Source organism: Macadamia integrifolia, unplaced genomic scaffold (assembly GCF_013358625.1).
Source record: "Macadamia integrifolia cultivar HAES 741 unplaced genomic scaffold, SCU_Mint_v3 scaffold2360, whole genome shotgun sequence".
In the NCBI taxonomy this organism is placed as follows: Eukaryota; Viridiplantae; Streptophyta; class Magnoliopsida; order Proteales; family Proteaceae; genus Macadamia; species Macadamia integrifolia.
In genome coordinates this window covers 27,367-43,784 of record NW_024868658.1, presented here as the reverse complement: position 1 = coordinate 43,784, position 16,418 = coordinate 27,367, and the positions used below count along the sequence as shown (strand labels likewise).

General features: G+C 36.5%; 1 protein-coding gene and 1 pseudogene across 1 annotated transcript; both read left to right on the top strand.

Moving 5' to 3' along the window:
* The first annotated feature begins 2,355 nt into the window (after positions 1-2,355).
* Positions 2,356-3,299, top strand: LOC122066358 (polygalacturonase 1 beta-like protein 1). Its single transcript, XM_042630177.1, has 2 exons — positions 2,356-2,406; positions 2,504-3,299. Exons 1-2 carry the CDS (start codon positions 2,356-2,358, stop codon positions 3,143-3,145), a joined length of 693 nt encoding a protein of 230 aa, XP_042486111.1. The 3' UTR covers positions 3,146-3,299.
* A 518-nt stretch (positions 3,300-3,817) lies between these two features.
* On the top strand, positions 3,818-12,771 carry LOC122066357 (annotated as a pseudogene).
* Positions 12,772-16,418: the final 3,647 nt, after the last annotated feature.

Below are 16,418 nucleotides of genomic sequence, written 5' to 3'. Positions count from 1 at the left end.
ATTAAAATCACCAACAATAAGCAGAGGGAGAGAAGCTGCTGAAACAGCCGCCAATTCCGACCACAAATCTCTACGCTCAATTTTAAAGCAACTAGCATGAATAAAGGACAAAAGCAGTTTTTTCCTTTGCCAGTCGACCTCAATAGAGAGCTGTTGATCCGACATTGAGACAATGGAAGGGTGACTCAGACCACGTTTCTAAATTATTCACAGGTTAGACAACCTTTCATGGCGGATATTATGGATAAACTTTGCCGAATATCCCAATTTATTAAAAAATAAAACAGGGAATTTACTCACCTGAACCATTGGTTCAGCCAAACACAGAATATCTGGAGAATTCTCTGAAATAAGAGATTGTAAAAATCTCTTACCAGCCTCCTTCTTCACACCACGAATATTCCAGAAAAGAACACGCATGATCAACTTGTTGAGTCCGCGATCTTGTCAGATATAGATGTCTGACCTCCTCCTTTTTTCTTCTTCCCCTTTTTTTCTCCCACTGTTTTACCCTGCTCACCCAGCAAAACAACTCTATCCACTGCCTGAGCGCCCATCACAGCAATCTCCCTTCTACTAATTGTAGAGGTAGGGGCCGGACCATACCCAGAGGAAGAGATCCGACCACCCCTGCTCGTCAGGCCGCCCCGACTGGATCCCTGAATCAGTCCCGTTCTCTTTGTGCACGATGACATTCTCACAGGACCCTGCAACACCCTCGCCAAAGAGACTTCCTGCTGAGAAGTATTCACCGTATCATAGACTGGGGAAGATCGGACCTGATACGGTCCACTCTCTTTTGAACCAGAATTCTGGTCTGAATCAGATTCTAATTCTGATTCAGAACCAGAATCAGACCCCTCCACATCATCACTAGAGTCCTTATCTGACTCAACTCTCTCCTGTGCTAATCCCACAGTTTCCAAAATTGGGAGATTTGTATTAGCCGGATTCAAATTAATTTGAATCACACCTTCTTCTATATTTGGAAGTTGAGAAGAGATATTATTATGAGATTGTCCAGCAGAGCCGTTTCCCTCTTCAATAGGTAACTCCCCTTTATTTTTCAAAATCTGATTTTGGAGAGGCAGATTTGGACCAGAGATACCCAACGAGTCCCCCTTGTCCGAGTCAACTCCGTCTTCCTCGTATACCGCACCTGGTACCCTTACATTGTCACGAGCACTCTGCTTCTCATCCTCCATCTTTTTGAGTTGACAATTATTTACTTGATGACCCATCCGCTTACAGAAACCACACTTTGCACAATTATCTTCATATATTACTCGCTGACGAAAACCAAAAATCTTAGTAGTACCTGGTTCGAATCTCTCTACCTGAACCTCCTCAACCCGAGCAGCAGCTTCCGAGCTATCAACAGAAGCTGCAATTTCACAAACAATTTAGGCCTCACTTAATTGAAAAGATCATACAAGAAAAAATGGCAAATCCAATGAGTCGACACCTAATTTCCCTTAATGATTTTATATTTATTTAATGGTTCACTTAGTCAAAACCACCCAATACCTAAGCATGTGAAAGGTTCCACTATTGAAATTGATTTTTTTGATGGGCAAGTCACTTTTGACTTTGGACTAGTCATTTAAATTTACTATTGGCCCACCATGTTTCAACCTTGGAATTTTAAGGGTTTGCCAAGTCTTTCAAAGTTGAGTTTGTCAATCAAATTTTGTGACATATCTCCAAGTGGGAAGAGCATATTGAGCTGCAACCTTGAAATGGATGAATGTTCTTATAGATATTATAGAGATCATGCCCATCAAAATTTAAGTTCTAATTAAGTTGTCTTACCAGAGTAAGATTTCCTTCATCGCACAAATATATAAACATGTGACAAATGATTAATTGATGCCCAAATTTGTGGGTAGGTAGGGGTTTAGTCCACTAATTGATTGTTTAGTTTGGGGCATATTGGATTTTATCACTTGGCAAAATAAGGCTCTAATGAGAAAAGGTGGGAGACTATGATGGAGAGGAGAAAAAGGTGGGAGTGATGAAGTGAATGAGAAATAAGGAAGAATAGGAAAATAGAGTTGGTTGCAATTTACTTGGCAAACTAGTTTGGAAACTTTTTTGTTAGTGGATAAAATAAACTTTCCCTTTATATGAATTAAGGGAGAAGATTGGGCACAACCAATGGCAGCGCGAAAAACATATGAGCATGGATATCTTTTCCCTGGGTGTGAGGGAGTGAGAATGACACAAAATCTAGGCAACCCAATGGTGTGCACAGACTTTTCCCATAAATTGAAATTCCCCCTCCCAAACACAGAACGCAACTATTTCCGACAAAGGCACATACCCAATACATTCCATTCTCTCTTCAATTCCACCATGATGCATCCCATTCTCTTGCTTGGAAATCTAATAGTAGCATACTTTAGTGTAAGAAAATCAAAGACTTTCTATCATCCATTCATTTGAAAGTGGTTCTTGTTTTATCTTTATTATTTGGTTGTGATTTTTTCCCATGAAATTGTAGGGTTCTCGAGCTGAAAATGTTTTCTCACAATATTGGAAAGAGCATATTGATTGTCCACACCCTCCACAATGGTTAGCAGCAAAGGCTTCTCCATTAAGCCTCCATCAGGCAGCTTCATTTATGAAACTTATGGAGGAAAACAAACTACCTTCCCACCTACCCTCATTCTGTGAGCAGGCTAATGTTGCTTGTTCTACAAATGCACTGATTAAGAAGCCAATGGATGATCCATACCTGCCACCAGTAGCCAAGTGGCCAAATGCTTTCAAAGTGAAATATGATGACCTCCCAAAAGAAATACCTCCATCAATAGCCATTCGAGGGGGATTGTCATGTTTTCATGAGTCAATGGTGCAAGAGGGAAGTTACATACATGTTCCTGATCTTAGGGATCCAATGTCATATAAATCATTCATGCCGCGACCTCTAGCGTCAAAAATCCCATTTTACTTTGCCCAGATCAAGGAACTGAAGAAGTTTTTTGGTGTGGTGGATGAGTCAGACATGGATGAGTACGTTAAAGTCACCCTCAGGATATGTGAGAAGAGTCCCACTCAAGGTGAGCAGAGAAGCTGTGTGACTTCTGTCGAGGATCTTATTGATTTCGTTGTTGAGAAATTAGGCCACCATTTATGCATATAGAGTATTGAGAGCATTGAAGGATCTTATGAGAATGCCACAATTGGAGCTTTGAAACTCATCCATGGAAACCTCTTTGAACCACCAGCCATATGTCATAGTCAACCATTCCCATTTCAAGTCTATTATTGCCATGTTATTCAGAAAGTTAAAGTATTTGCAGTTGATATATATATATATATATATATATATATGCTAAGAAGAAAGTGAATCATGCGATCGTGGCATGCCACTATGACACATCAACTTGGAGTCCAGACCAAATTGCTTTTAAGCTGTTGGGTTTCGGCCCTGGACTAATTGAAGTCTGTTATTGGATAATCGAGAACGGAATGGTTTGGACAAAGACTCTAGGTTGAGCAATATTTGAAGATTAATTTTGATTATCTACTTCCAGTTCTATGTTTGCATTACATGTTACTGCTCATTCTATTTGGAGGATAAATAAAGACAATGTTTTGATTGCTTATTACCTGAAATCAAAATATCAAGAAAAATCCCATATTAAAGCAATTCTTAGAGATAATCTTTTTCAAAATGTCACTGCATGTTTGATCCATTTTTCATGCTTCCATGCCCAAATGGGTTAGAAGGGTACTTTCTCTTTCTCAAGTGGTGGTAAGGAGAAGTTAACAGCTTTAGCTAGATTCTAAATTGGGGATAAACTCCATTGGGATGCCATGGTTGATCACCTTGAAGAACCTGAGTTCTTCACAGACCTTAACAAAAAGGGTCTTGGAATCTGATTTTCAGAGGTAAGTGTTATCATAGAGAAAGTTTCTAATGCAGGTTTTGAGCAGATCACCATGACTGAAGTAGCTGAAAAGCAGGACATGAGAGGGAATCTGATGCTAAAAAGCAGCAGAGGATTTGGCTCGAATCATATTTAGACACTGATATAATACAGTTGATCCGATATCGATACTTAGAACCATGCACAAACCACTTTCCTATGAGAATATGGGCGGACCAGACATTTTCCTCTTTCCCAGGAAGTATGTTTCTTCCAGAGAATAAGGGCGAACCAGCCATTTCCTCTTTCTTAGGAAGCAAGCTGAGGGGCCAACTCATAGAGAGACGCCCATTTCGTTTCAATCTTTCGTAATTAGGAAATACTCCCCCTGCGCTTCCAAGTTTGTTGAAGACAATCAGGAGATGAAAGAAATTTAACGTTCATCACTCAAATACACTGGATAATTTGAAGCTTCTTCGTCAAGGTGCACCTCTCTCTCTCTCTCTCTCTCTCTCTTTTCTCAGAGAACTAGATCATTTCCTCTCTTAGGAGTAGAAATTAATGGTGTTGCCCTGAAGAGATCATTGTTGCCATCAAGTCCTGCAAGCCAAACAAGTTGGCTGCGTTACAAAAGATAACCTCTCCCAAGGTTCTTGGCCTGGAACCTATTCTTGATTGTAGCCCATCTCTTTATAACATCGTTACAAATTCATAGTCAAAATCCTTAATAACAGACTACTTGATAGCATTGGAAAGGTGTTTTTTTTTTTTCTTGCAAAATGGCTACTCTATGTTAAGATTTTGAATAATTCTTTAGCTCCTTATATATATATTCTCAAACAATTTTATTTTGCCTGTTCATTTGCAGGTTCAACTACATTTCAGTGACATTAAGACTCCAATATTGGTCTAGACACAACATCTTTATAAATGAGTCTACCTCAATTCAAAATGTGGTAAAGCTTGTAGGATTTGCATTGGACTTAACTGAGATAAGCCATCAAATTACAAACAGAAGAAAAGGAAATTTGTAAATATGGATGCTTCTGAAGAATTAAGGAATGATATGAATATTTGGATGTTCTTTTCACACAGCATGTTGCAATCCTTTTCCTACATGGGTCTTCTACTCCCTAATGTCTTGTTTCTATCTTGTTATACATCTCAGTTTATATTGGAAACATTCCTCTTTACCACTCTTACTATGGTTCACTAATGTTGTATCCATTATTGCTAGTCTTTCCTTGTGGTGTACCAGGTTGTTTGGCAATGGGAGAGAAGGAGATCTTTTGGAGCCTTTGTTGGAAAGTAGTTCAAATCATAACAATTGTGATGATGGACAAGGATCAAGTATTGGTGGAGAGAGTGTGACTCCTTATGCAAATGCCAGGCTTCTTAGTATTTTTACTTTCACTTGGATGGGCCCTTTGCTTGCACTCGGGTGTAAGAAAACACTAGACCTTAAAGATATTCCTCAACTTGCTAATCCTGATAGTGCCAATTCGGTCTTCAATCATTTTAGAAATAAACTTGATTCTGATGCTAATGGCAGTGGTAAAGGTGGTCAGGTAAGCACACTCAAGTTGGGGAAGGCATTGGGTTTCTCATTGTGGAAAGAAATTTTATGGACCGCTCTATTCTCCATTATACGCACACTGGCTTCTTATGTTTGGCCATATCTTATTTTTGCTTTTGTTCAATATCACAATAGTCCTCACCAACTAAACTATGAAGGCCATACACTAGTGTTTATTTTCTTTCTTTCAAAGCTCATAAATGGCCTTTCTGATAGACATTTGTCCTTTCTACTATGAAAGATGGCAATTAGGATCCGTGCTTCCTTATTTGCTATAATCTATAACAAAGGTCTCAAGCTTTCAAACCAAGCAAAGCAAGTCCACAGTAGTGGAGAGAACATTAATTTAATGAGTGTTGATGTTGAGAGGACTAGCCTTTTCAGTTGGTACTTGCACGATATATGGAAGGTTCCTCTTCAGGTTGTTCTAGCATTATTGATCTTGTACAAGCACGTTGGGCTTGCTTCACTTGTGGCTTTTGTTACCAGATTGATTTTAATGTTGGTAAATATTCCACTAGGAAAACTACAAGAGAAATTTCAAGGGAAGTTAATGGATTCAAAGGATCAAAGGATGAAGGTAACATCTGAGGCTCTGAGAAATATAAGGATTCTCAAGCTCCAAGGTTGGGAGATGAAGTTCTTGGCTATGATAGTTGAACTCAGGAGCTTTGAAACAAGATGGTTAAAGAAGTTAGTTTATACATCAGCTATGACTGTCTTTGTCTACTTATCTGCTCCCATGCTTTTGTCCACGGTTACTTTTGGGTTTTGTATCTTAATGAGAATTCCGTTAGAGTCAGGGAAGATTCTATCTGCACTTGCAACATTTGAGATACTCCAAGGGCCCATTTATAATCTTCCAGATACAATATCCATGGTAATTCAAACTAAAGTTTCTCTTGATATGATAGTCTCATTCCTCTGTCTTGATGAATTTCATCCGAATATAATACAAAAGATTCCAAGAGATAGTGCCCAAGTTGCAGTTGAGATAGTCGAGGGTAATTTCGCTTGGGATCTTCATTCCCCTACTCTAACATTGAAATATCTTAATTTTCAAGTGTATCACAGTATGAGAGTGGCTATTTGTGGTTCAGTTGGGTCAGGCAAGTCAAGCTTACTTTCTAGTATATTGGGAGAAGTGCCGATAGTATCTGAAACAATTAAGTTGAATGGTAAAAAAGCCTATGTTTCACAATCACCTTGGATACAGAGTGGAAAACTAATAGACAATATATTGTTTGGTAAAGAGATAGATAAGAGGAGGTATGAGATGATCCTTGAAGCATGTTCATTGAAGAAGGACCTAGAATTTTGTGCCTTTGGGGACCAGACTACTATAGGGGAAAGGGGGATCAACCTAAGTGGTGGGCAAAAGCAAAGAATTCAGACTGCACATGCTTTATACCATGATGCGGATATTTATTTACTTGATGATCCTTTTAGTGCTGTGGATGTGCACATAGGAACTCATCTTTTTAAGGTAGTTTCCTTTGATCTCTACTTCCAAAGTTTTCTTTGATGAAATTTGATTGAAACTATATATTTCATTACCTACATTACAATTTTGTTCATTGGAAAGTAAGTTTGCTCTAAAAATTAATTTAAGGTTGTTATTGACGTCTAAAAAAACAAGATAGATAGACACATGATATTAAGTTCTGTATCTCCTTAAGTTATGCTTTTTATATTACTTACATTAGGAAAATAAATATATTAGTATGTATAACTATTTATCTCTTTTAAGTAGCTAGATATTATTTTTTAGTTCTTAAATGTGAACATCTAAATTTTTGTTGGCAGGAATGTTTATTAGGAATTTTGGCTTCAAAAACAATAATTTATGTTACTCACCAATTAATAGAGTTTTTACGTTCTGCTAATCTTATCCTGGTAAGAATATGCCATTTTCCCTTCCCAATTTGAAGTCCCTAAATCTGGTATAAGAACAATTATTTACCTTCCCTTATTTGGTAGGTTATGAGAGATGGACAGATTACTCAAGCAGGAAAATATGAACAAATTTTTAGTTCAAGAACTGACTTTATGGAATTAATGGGTGCACATAAGAAAGCTTTGACAAAAATTAATTCTATCGAATGTGTGGCTGCTTTGGATAATTTAGTTAATGATGAGGTGGATACTATTATTTTGTATAGTAAGAAGTCTACTCAAGATGATGAGGAAGGGGAATCCAAAAACAACAAAATAGAGAACCAAGTTGGGCTAGAAGAGCAACTTATCCAAGAAGAGAAGAGGGAAAATGGTGCAATTAGTCTGTCAGTCTATTGGAAATATGTTACCGCTGCATATAGAGGGGTTTTTGTACCATTGATATTATTGGTTCAAATTCTTTTTCAATTTCTTCTGATTGTTAGTAGTTATTAGATGGTGTTAGCTACTCCCGTTTCAGAAGATGTGAGACCTCATATTAGACAATCGAAACTCCTCTTTATTTATGTCGCTTTAACCCTTGGAAGTTCTCTTTGTGTACTTATAAGGTCCATGCTCATTACAATTGTTGGATACAAGACATCAACTCTATTCTTCAACAAAATTCATTTATACATTTTTCGTGCTCCCTTATTATTTTTCGAATCTACTTCGAGTGGAAGGATTTTAAATCGGGTTAGTAAATTTGCTTATATGCTCTTGTAATCCAAATGACCTTATTTGCTCACCACAAAAGGTTAATATGATGTTAAAACTTGAATAAAGTTTATTTGTGTATGCAGGTATCCACAGATCAAAGTGTAGTTGATACCTCAATTCCACATCGTATAGAAGAATTTCTTATCTCAGTCATAGGATTCCTTGGAACTATTGCAGTAATGTCACAGGTTTTATGGAAAATGTTAATAGTTTTTATTCCAATGACTCTAGCATGCATCTGGTACCAGGTAATTATATCACCACTTCCGCTTTCAAATCAATCTTAGCCATTATCCTCTCCATAGTTAACATGGACATAATATAAGTTAGTTCAAAATTTTTTATCAGTGAGTTTTGAATTGTTATTCGCACCTAAATGGATTTAGAAGTGGATGCAGATATGTTTGGGTGAGAAAATTGTGATTTAAACCTTAATATTCTTCTTGAATTTATAAAAAATATATACAGGAAATCCATTTTGTAATAAAAAAAATATTCATGTAATTTGTTGCAAATTGATAGTCACTCGCTTACCAAAATTGTTTGAGAAAAATTGACTAAACAAAGCCAATGTTGTTAAAGTGCAAATGAACGTAAAGGGCTATAACTATGCTTTTGATATGTATTAAATGTTTTAGCTATATATAGATAAAATATAATATGCTTTGCCTCCATTGGATGGAGCTCAAACTAAAAGATTTTATGGAATGAAAAATCACCCACTGAAATAGTAGTTTATGGAAGCCGGATTTTAATATCCATGATAAAACTACTATTTTAAAAAATTAGTTAATAATTAACATAAGTTAACAAATAATGAGAATAAATACTTTCTTTTAGCACTAGCCAAGTAATAAATCAGTTGATAATTTTGAAAATAAACTAATGGATGATTTCAAATGAGATATTGGTGAGAGAATTTCAATTAGTAAATGGTATATTAATAAATAACTCTCAATAACTAAATATTAAGTATTAAAGGAAAATGTCCACTATATATAAGGCTAAGACTTCTCTTAGTGGTCAAAAAATTAAGGGTAATTAGAGAATTGCTTTAGTCAAACTAACCATATGATATTTGTTCGTCATTTAAATTAGTCATGTGTCATGTTTTGGAGCCATGTCCATTGCATGGCCCACAATGTCTGAACTTCTCACCATTTAAATTGAAGTTGATAGAATTGCAATAGTTGAATTCTCAACCAATTAGGTTTAAATTTAATAAATAGATAGGTACTGGTTTTGACAACCAACATTAATAAAATTTGAGCTTTAATGGAATTTCCATATGTGTGCAGTCAAGAGAAGCCTATCTTGGTGGACCACTTAGGAAACATAGCCAGATTATTAATTAGTCAATAAATTTTAATGGAAAAAATATTCTTCTACTCTTCCATATTTCTTTTCCACTCTTTTTATCTTCTATCATTTTTCACATTTCTCTTTATTTCTTAATTGAAACGTGCACGTCACGCTGTATGGAAAAGCATGCAAAGACATTGCATTTAGAGTAACTGGAGTACCTAGCTAACTAGGCTGGGACTACGTTGTATTTTACACTAAACTATATATTCATAAGCCTTGGGCGATAGTGTATAAGGCCATACTCTTACTGAAAAAAAAAATAAGGTCATACATTTCAGTCCATCGTTAGAAAATCTAGGTTTACCAAAAATTATATATGGTTATAGACGGTTATTAATTGGAGTTGTAATTTTATAATAATAAAAAATTGGTCTATTTAACCGTCCTATCTGTTAGGTGAGTTATTTTACTTTTTGAGAGAGGGTTTGTTTTGTGAGAAAGTAAGCTTAGGCTACTCACTCACATTCAAGTAAGTAAATATTTTTATCTCTATTACCAAACAACACAAGGGAAAGATTGGTCGGATAGGAGAAAAAAGTGAGACCACAAATCTCATGTTCAATCAAATTTTTAGTGATCAAAATTTTCGGTTAAATATTTTGAGATATAGTCAATATATAAGTAATGCATATAATTTAGTCAACCAATAAAAAAAAAAGTGGTGATCATTGAAAAGTTGAAATAAATAAAGGGAGAGAGGATGGTGTGGCACATATGCCAACATGGGGCCGATGGGAATTTGCATCAAGCCATCCAACATGGGCAAGATAGTCATTTCATTGTCCGTGTTTCTAGGCTCAAAAGTGCATGATCGGATAGTGTTCTTTTCTTCATAAATAAAATAGAATGGGTATTTTCCTCCAGTTTCATCTATGATGATGGTATCACCATCAACAGTCTAAATGTAAGTAGCTTATATTAAAAAATCACCCATAAAAAAATTTGTATCATTTTCTAACTAACTATACATTTATTACATATGTTTCTACAGTGTACCTAATTTTTCAATTTTTATGAAACTCAACTTGTAGCAATACTATACACTTACAGCACGAGAACTATCACGGATGGCCGGAGTATGCCAGGCTCCAATTATACAGCATTTTGCATAATCTTGTTTAGGTTCAACTACAATCAGATGCTTTGACCAAGAGAAAAGGTTTATGGACACAAATCTCAATTTAGTATATGGGTATTCCCAACCCAAATTTTATTTCTCTGGTGCAATGGAGTGGTTATGCTCCCGCTCGGATATTTTCGCATCCATCACATATGTTATATTTTTATTTTTCTTTATCTTAATGCCAAAGGAAGTACTCAGTCCTGGTAAAAATTTGACCTTGTGTTCTTATAAAATCATTTTTTACGGAAAATATGATTTTGCACACACAAAAATATGATTTAAATTTTATTTTTGTTTTATTTTCTCTCTTGAAGGTGTTGTGGATTTAGCAATCACATATGGGCTTAGTTTTAGTATGCACGGGGTCGTCTGGGATCTTACCCATCTTGAGAATAGAATCGTATCTGTTGAGAGAATACTTCAATACACATGCATACCTAGTGAGCCTCCTTTATTGGTAAAAAAAAAATAGGCCAAGTCATGAATGGCCATCACAAGGGAAAGTTGAAATTGTTCATTTGCAGGTAATCCCTAATCTAAATTCCTTAAGTCTTTATTTTCTTATTTTTTTTGTTTCATGGAACAGGTTTTCTTAAATCTAAAGTTGTTGGACTATTCTCCCACTCTTATGGAATTCTACTAAGCTTCATAATTTGATTACTGAATATGTATGTAGGTCCGGTATGCCCAACAACTTCCTCTTGTCTTGCGAGGTCTCACATGCATAATTCCTGGAGGAATGAAGATTGGCATTATTGGACGAACAGGAAATGGTAAATCAACTCTTGTACATACTCTCTTTCGTATGCTTGAACCTGAAGTCAGCCAGATCTTGATAGATGGTATCAACATCTCCAAAATTTGTCTTCATGACTTGCGATCAAGATTGAGCATCATCCCACAAGACCCAACAATGTTTGAGGGTACTCTAAGAAGTAATCTTGATCCGCTTAAAGAATACACTGATAAACAAATCTGGGAGGTGAGTAATTTTTTTCATTTTATAATACCTTTTAAAGGACGACAAAGAAGGGATGGACATATCTTCTTCTTATTGATGATTAACACACGCATTGAACTCAATTCAATTTATCTGTTGGGGGTATGTATCACTAATTGCTGAGGTTGGATGTCTCTTTTTTTTTTTTTTTTTTTTTTTTTCAATTTTGAAATTATTTTGCGTAAGATATTGAAATCATTGTTTGGATGCATTAGATCACCTTAAGGCCAAGTTTGGCCTAAAGTACCCTTTTAGTTGGGACTTAGGAAGTGCATTATTTTATTGCCCTATTTTTTATATCCACTTGGCACCCCTTTTCTTGTTCATTTCTTCTTTTGCTTAGCTCATTTTTAATTATCAGTTCTATATAATCTTGAAAATTCAATCAAGGTTGTAAATTGACATGGAAATTTTGTTGTCTTAGGCTTTAGATAGATGTCAACTTAGTGATGAAGTTAGAAAAAAGGAAATGAAGCTTGATTCTACAGGTAAGTTTCTTCTCATATTTACTCTACACCAAGGTTGCCCAACATTAATCTGCATGTGCACAATTGCAAAATCCCTCAAATATTACTATTGCATGATATCTCTAATTTCTAATGTACATCTCAACCACCTAGCTCTTATTTGACAAAATATAGGGGAAGAAATTTTTATGAAAATAAAATCATAAATAGATAATCCATTTTCGTATGTTATTGATTTTATAGTGATTGAAAATGGAGAGAATTGGAGCATGGGTCAAAGGCAACCAATATGTTTAGGGCGGGTATTGCTCAAGAAGAGCAAAGTGCTAGTACTAGATGAAGCTACTGCATCTATGGATACTGCGACTGATTATCTAATTCAGCAAACTCTAAGGCGACAATTCTCAAGCTCTACTGTCATCACAATTGCCAATAGGATAACATCAATTCTTGACAAAGATAAGGTTCTCCTCCTTGATAATGGTTAGTAGCCAATAATTAGTATGTATCAATCAAATCAAATAGGCTTAGTTGAGTTTGGTAATACATCTTATTACTCTTCTTATGGTGCTTACCTAATCGGTTAATGTGTTTTCTTGTCTTAAGCAGGCCATGTAGTGGGATATGATTCCCCAAAAAAATTGTTAGAGATGAAATCTTCATTATTTGCAAAGCTTGTGAAAGAGTATACTCGAAGATGTAGTTCTTAGTTTTCAAAAGGCTAAATAAGTGAGTCTTGAACGTTCAAGTGTTAGCATGTTGCATCAAACTGAAGGGCATTGCTATTTTAAATATGCGAAAAATTTGTTGCGAGAAGATGGTTGATCAGATATCAAGGCTCCTTATATGTACATTATTGCAATATTTTCTTTGGCTTCCCACTCTCTCATGAAATGGAATTCTCTCAAGAAAGCTCACTTTATAGGTAGACACTACAATCAACCCATTGGAGTTTCTAAAAGAGGGATTCCAACAGTAGAAATCTTGTTGGGGTACAGTGTCTTGTATTCCATTGTTTACGTAAGTGGGTTGATTTCAAAGGGCTGTTAAGAGGTTGAGGGATTAAGGTGCGGAGTATTCAGCCACCAGCGTGTTATCTTCATTACTGGGGCCTCCACAAGCTAGCAAGTCCATGTCAAGGGTTCAGGAATCAGCTACCAGTGTGTGTTATCTTAATTACTTATATGGGGTTTCCCTATATATTTGTAGCAAGTTTCTTTCTTTGTAATCAATCTGAGAGATGTGGGGAAGAGCGATTGTAACCATCTTCCCTGTTGATAATGAAACATATCACATTTCATCATGGGCATAGGCAATTTTATCGAATCACATAAATCTTCATGTTTACACTGTGTGATTGTTTCTTTGTGATTTTCATTCTTTTTTGCATCATTTTAGGTTCTTATTTTTCTACAAATCCCATGTCATCTCTTGTAAAGATCCTTTTTTTTTTCATGCATAAACTATTTCTTCTTAATAAAATCTTTTAACCCTGTGCCTGTACCTGTAAATCTATACCCTCTCTCCTAGGAGTAGACATCCTTCTTTGTTCTAACTAAATTATATTTCTAACTTGAAGCTACGTGATCCCATGAACAATCATATGGCTGATGGAGAGAAATAGAAGATAAACAGAAAACTTAATTTAAGGGCAATTATTGCACGGTTTCAGAGTATGGTTGATTAATTAATTTTGGTTTTCACGCAAGGAAAAAGTACCCTGTGGTACTTGTTTTAGCTAGGTAAGAACTAGCCTTACGGCCCATCACTGGGAGTTTAATGATAGAAAATATAGAATACGTCTTATTTTTTTTTTGGTAGGAATCGAATACGTCTTATGATATTGACCAATTTGGGTTGCTGACTAAAGCTAATTTAATATCATCCTCACAGTTCTAAAAGTCCTCATAAAGGAATGAGGACTTCAATATTCCTTATAAGAACCACGATCTTCCTTTTACTCATCGATGTGGGATTCACCCCTGAGACTAGCTTTTACCTGTAATTGTAATCATCCCGTCTTCTTCTTTGATAGCATCTGGTGGATTGCAGCCAAATCCTGCATTTTTTTTTCGCTAAAGATTCGTTGTATTAAGAAGAAATAAAGAATGTACATCCCAATATAAAAGAAAAAGAAGATATCACCACCATCATACAAGAAAGTGACTAAGATAAAATTTGACCAGCCCCACCTTCGACATTGCCATCAGCAGGAAAAGGCCCCCGTAAATCTTAGTCAAAATAAAAATCTATAAGTTCATAAAGCGATATCTTGGACGCTGGTTAGCATCCAATTCCAATTCCATTGAAACCAACCAAGGCCAAACTTCCACTGGATACGACACTTCAAATCTCGCTGATGACTTTGCCAAAAAATCAGCAATCACATTTGCCTCCCGGTAACAATGCGTCACCTTCCAATTTATTGAATTCAGGTAAGATAACAGACTCCTCCATCGTTGTAGAGCAAACCATGGAACTAAACCTTTAGAAAGAAGGATTATCACTGCCGTAGAATCGCATTCAATCCAAAGATGCTGAAAACCATTTATCTTTGCCTGTTCAAGACCAGCGATCACTGCCAAAAATTCCGCTTCAAAATTTGTTCTGATACCGAGATATTCTCTATAGTTCAAAAGGCTGTCCCCCTTCTTGTTTATGAAAATCCCGCCTGCTCCGGCCTTCCCTGGATTACCCACGGAGCATCCATCAGTGTTTAGCTTAATCCATCCTGGAAATGGGAGACACCATCAAACTTCAATAATCTCTCTACGAGTTCTTGTTACCCGAGGAATTCCTATTCTTCTAGCACATACCAGATCCGGGATGGAAAGGGGTTTCCCAAGATGTATACTAGAAATCATACAAATTTCTCCTTTCACTCGAGCAAAAATATGTTTATAATGAAGAGTTGCACCATCATGATATCTAGCATTTCTCTCCATCCAGATAGCATATGGGATCAGAATAAAGCCACAAAGCCACACAATTGAAAAGGTTAAATTCTTCCCTTTCCGTTTCCACCATGCTAAAAGGTCCCCCATTCTATCAAGGGGCTGCCACCTGATACCGAATAAATCACAAAAAGAATTCCACAGAGATTGGGTATACTCACAATGAATGAATAAATGAGGGATAGATTCTTCTGCGTGACTACACAAAATGCACCTAGAAGGCATCATCACACCCCTTCTGCGCACCTCCTCATCCGTGGGTAACCGATTATAAGCAAGCCTCCAACCAAACACAGCTTGACGAGGCTGAATCTTGGATTTCCATAAAATAGAAAACCAAGGGAATTTCTGATTTTTCCCCCTTATCTCCTCCCACGCTGATCGCAAAGAGAATGCCCCAGAATTTGACAGCTTCCAATGACATATATCCTCCATAGGCGATAAAGAAATTCTTTTTGCCTTCTCAAAGGTCTCAGCAAGAAATTTCGAAAAAACATTTGGAAAAGACCACTCACCATTTCGATTAAGATCTTCCAGTCGCATAGTCCTCCCTATGAACATTTCCTGCTCCAAATTAGAAGACTCCGCCAGGGAAGAATTTTCTAACCATTTATCTGTCCAAAACATGATTTTTTCTCCATTTCCCACTGTCCATCTTTCCATGTCCGACACGAATTTCCACACCCTCTTCAGCCCCCGGCAAAATGGAGGAAGATTTATATCCCTTCCTGAGAGAGCCATCTTTCTGAACAAATCTTGCTCTAAAAAATTTGCTCATAATATTGTCTTCATGTTTAATCTGCCAGGCGAGCTTGCATAAACAAGCTTTATTAACCTCTCTCAGTTTTCTGATACCCAAACCGCCCTCATCCTTGGGCTTACAAGTGTTCTCCCATTTTATCACAATTTTTTTCCCCACCTCCATTTGACCCGACCAGATAAAATTTCTCATCCACCGCTCTACAGTTTTAATAATGGACTGGGGCCACCAATAAACTGCAAAATTATGGATAGGAATACTCGAAATTACTGATCGAACCAACTCCACCCTACCAGCCATCGAGAGGAGCTTCCCTTTCCAAGCAGCCAATCTGCATTTAATCTTATCCATCAAAGGTAAAAGATGATTTTTCTTCACTCTTCCCTTGAAGATTTCCACACCCAAATACCTTGTAGGGAATTTTGAGGCCTGAATTCCCAATAAATTACTGATAAATTGTTTCCTGTGGGGGGCAACCTTCCCAAAGAAAGCTTTGCTCTTGTCGAGATTAAATTGTTGTCCAGAGAAATCCTGATACTTTGATAAAAATAAATGCAATATTTCGCCGACGCATTCATGAAGATGAAAATATCGTCCACGAATAATAGATGAGTTGGAGTGCAGGTACCTCTTGGACCTGGCA

Coding starts and splice junctions, on each gene's coding strand:
- LOC122066358 (XM_042630177.1), top strand. CDS start 2,356: ATGATGCATCCCATTCTCTTGCTTGGAAATCTAATAGTAGCATACTTT. Junction 2,407..2,503: donor TAATAGTAGCATACTTTAGT/GTAAGAAAATCA, acceptor ATGAAATTGTAG/GGTTCTCGAGCTGAAAATGT.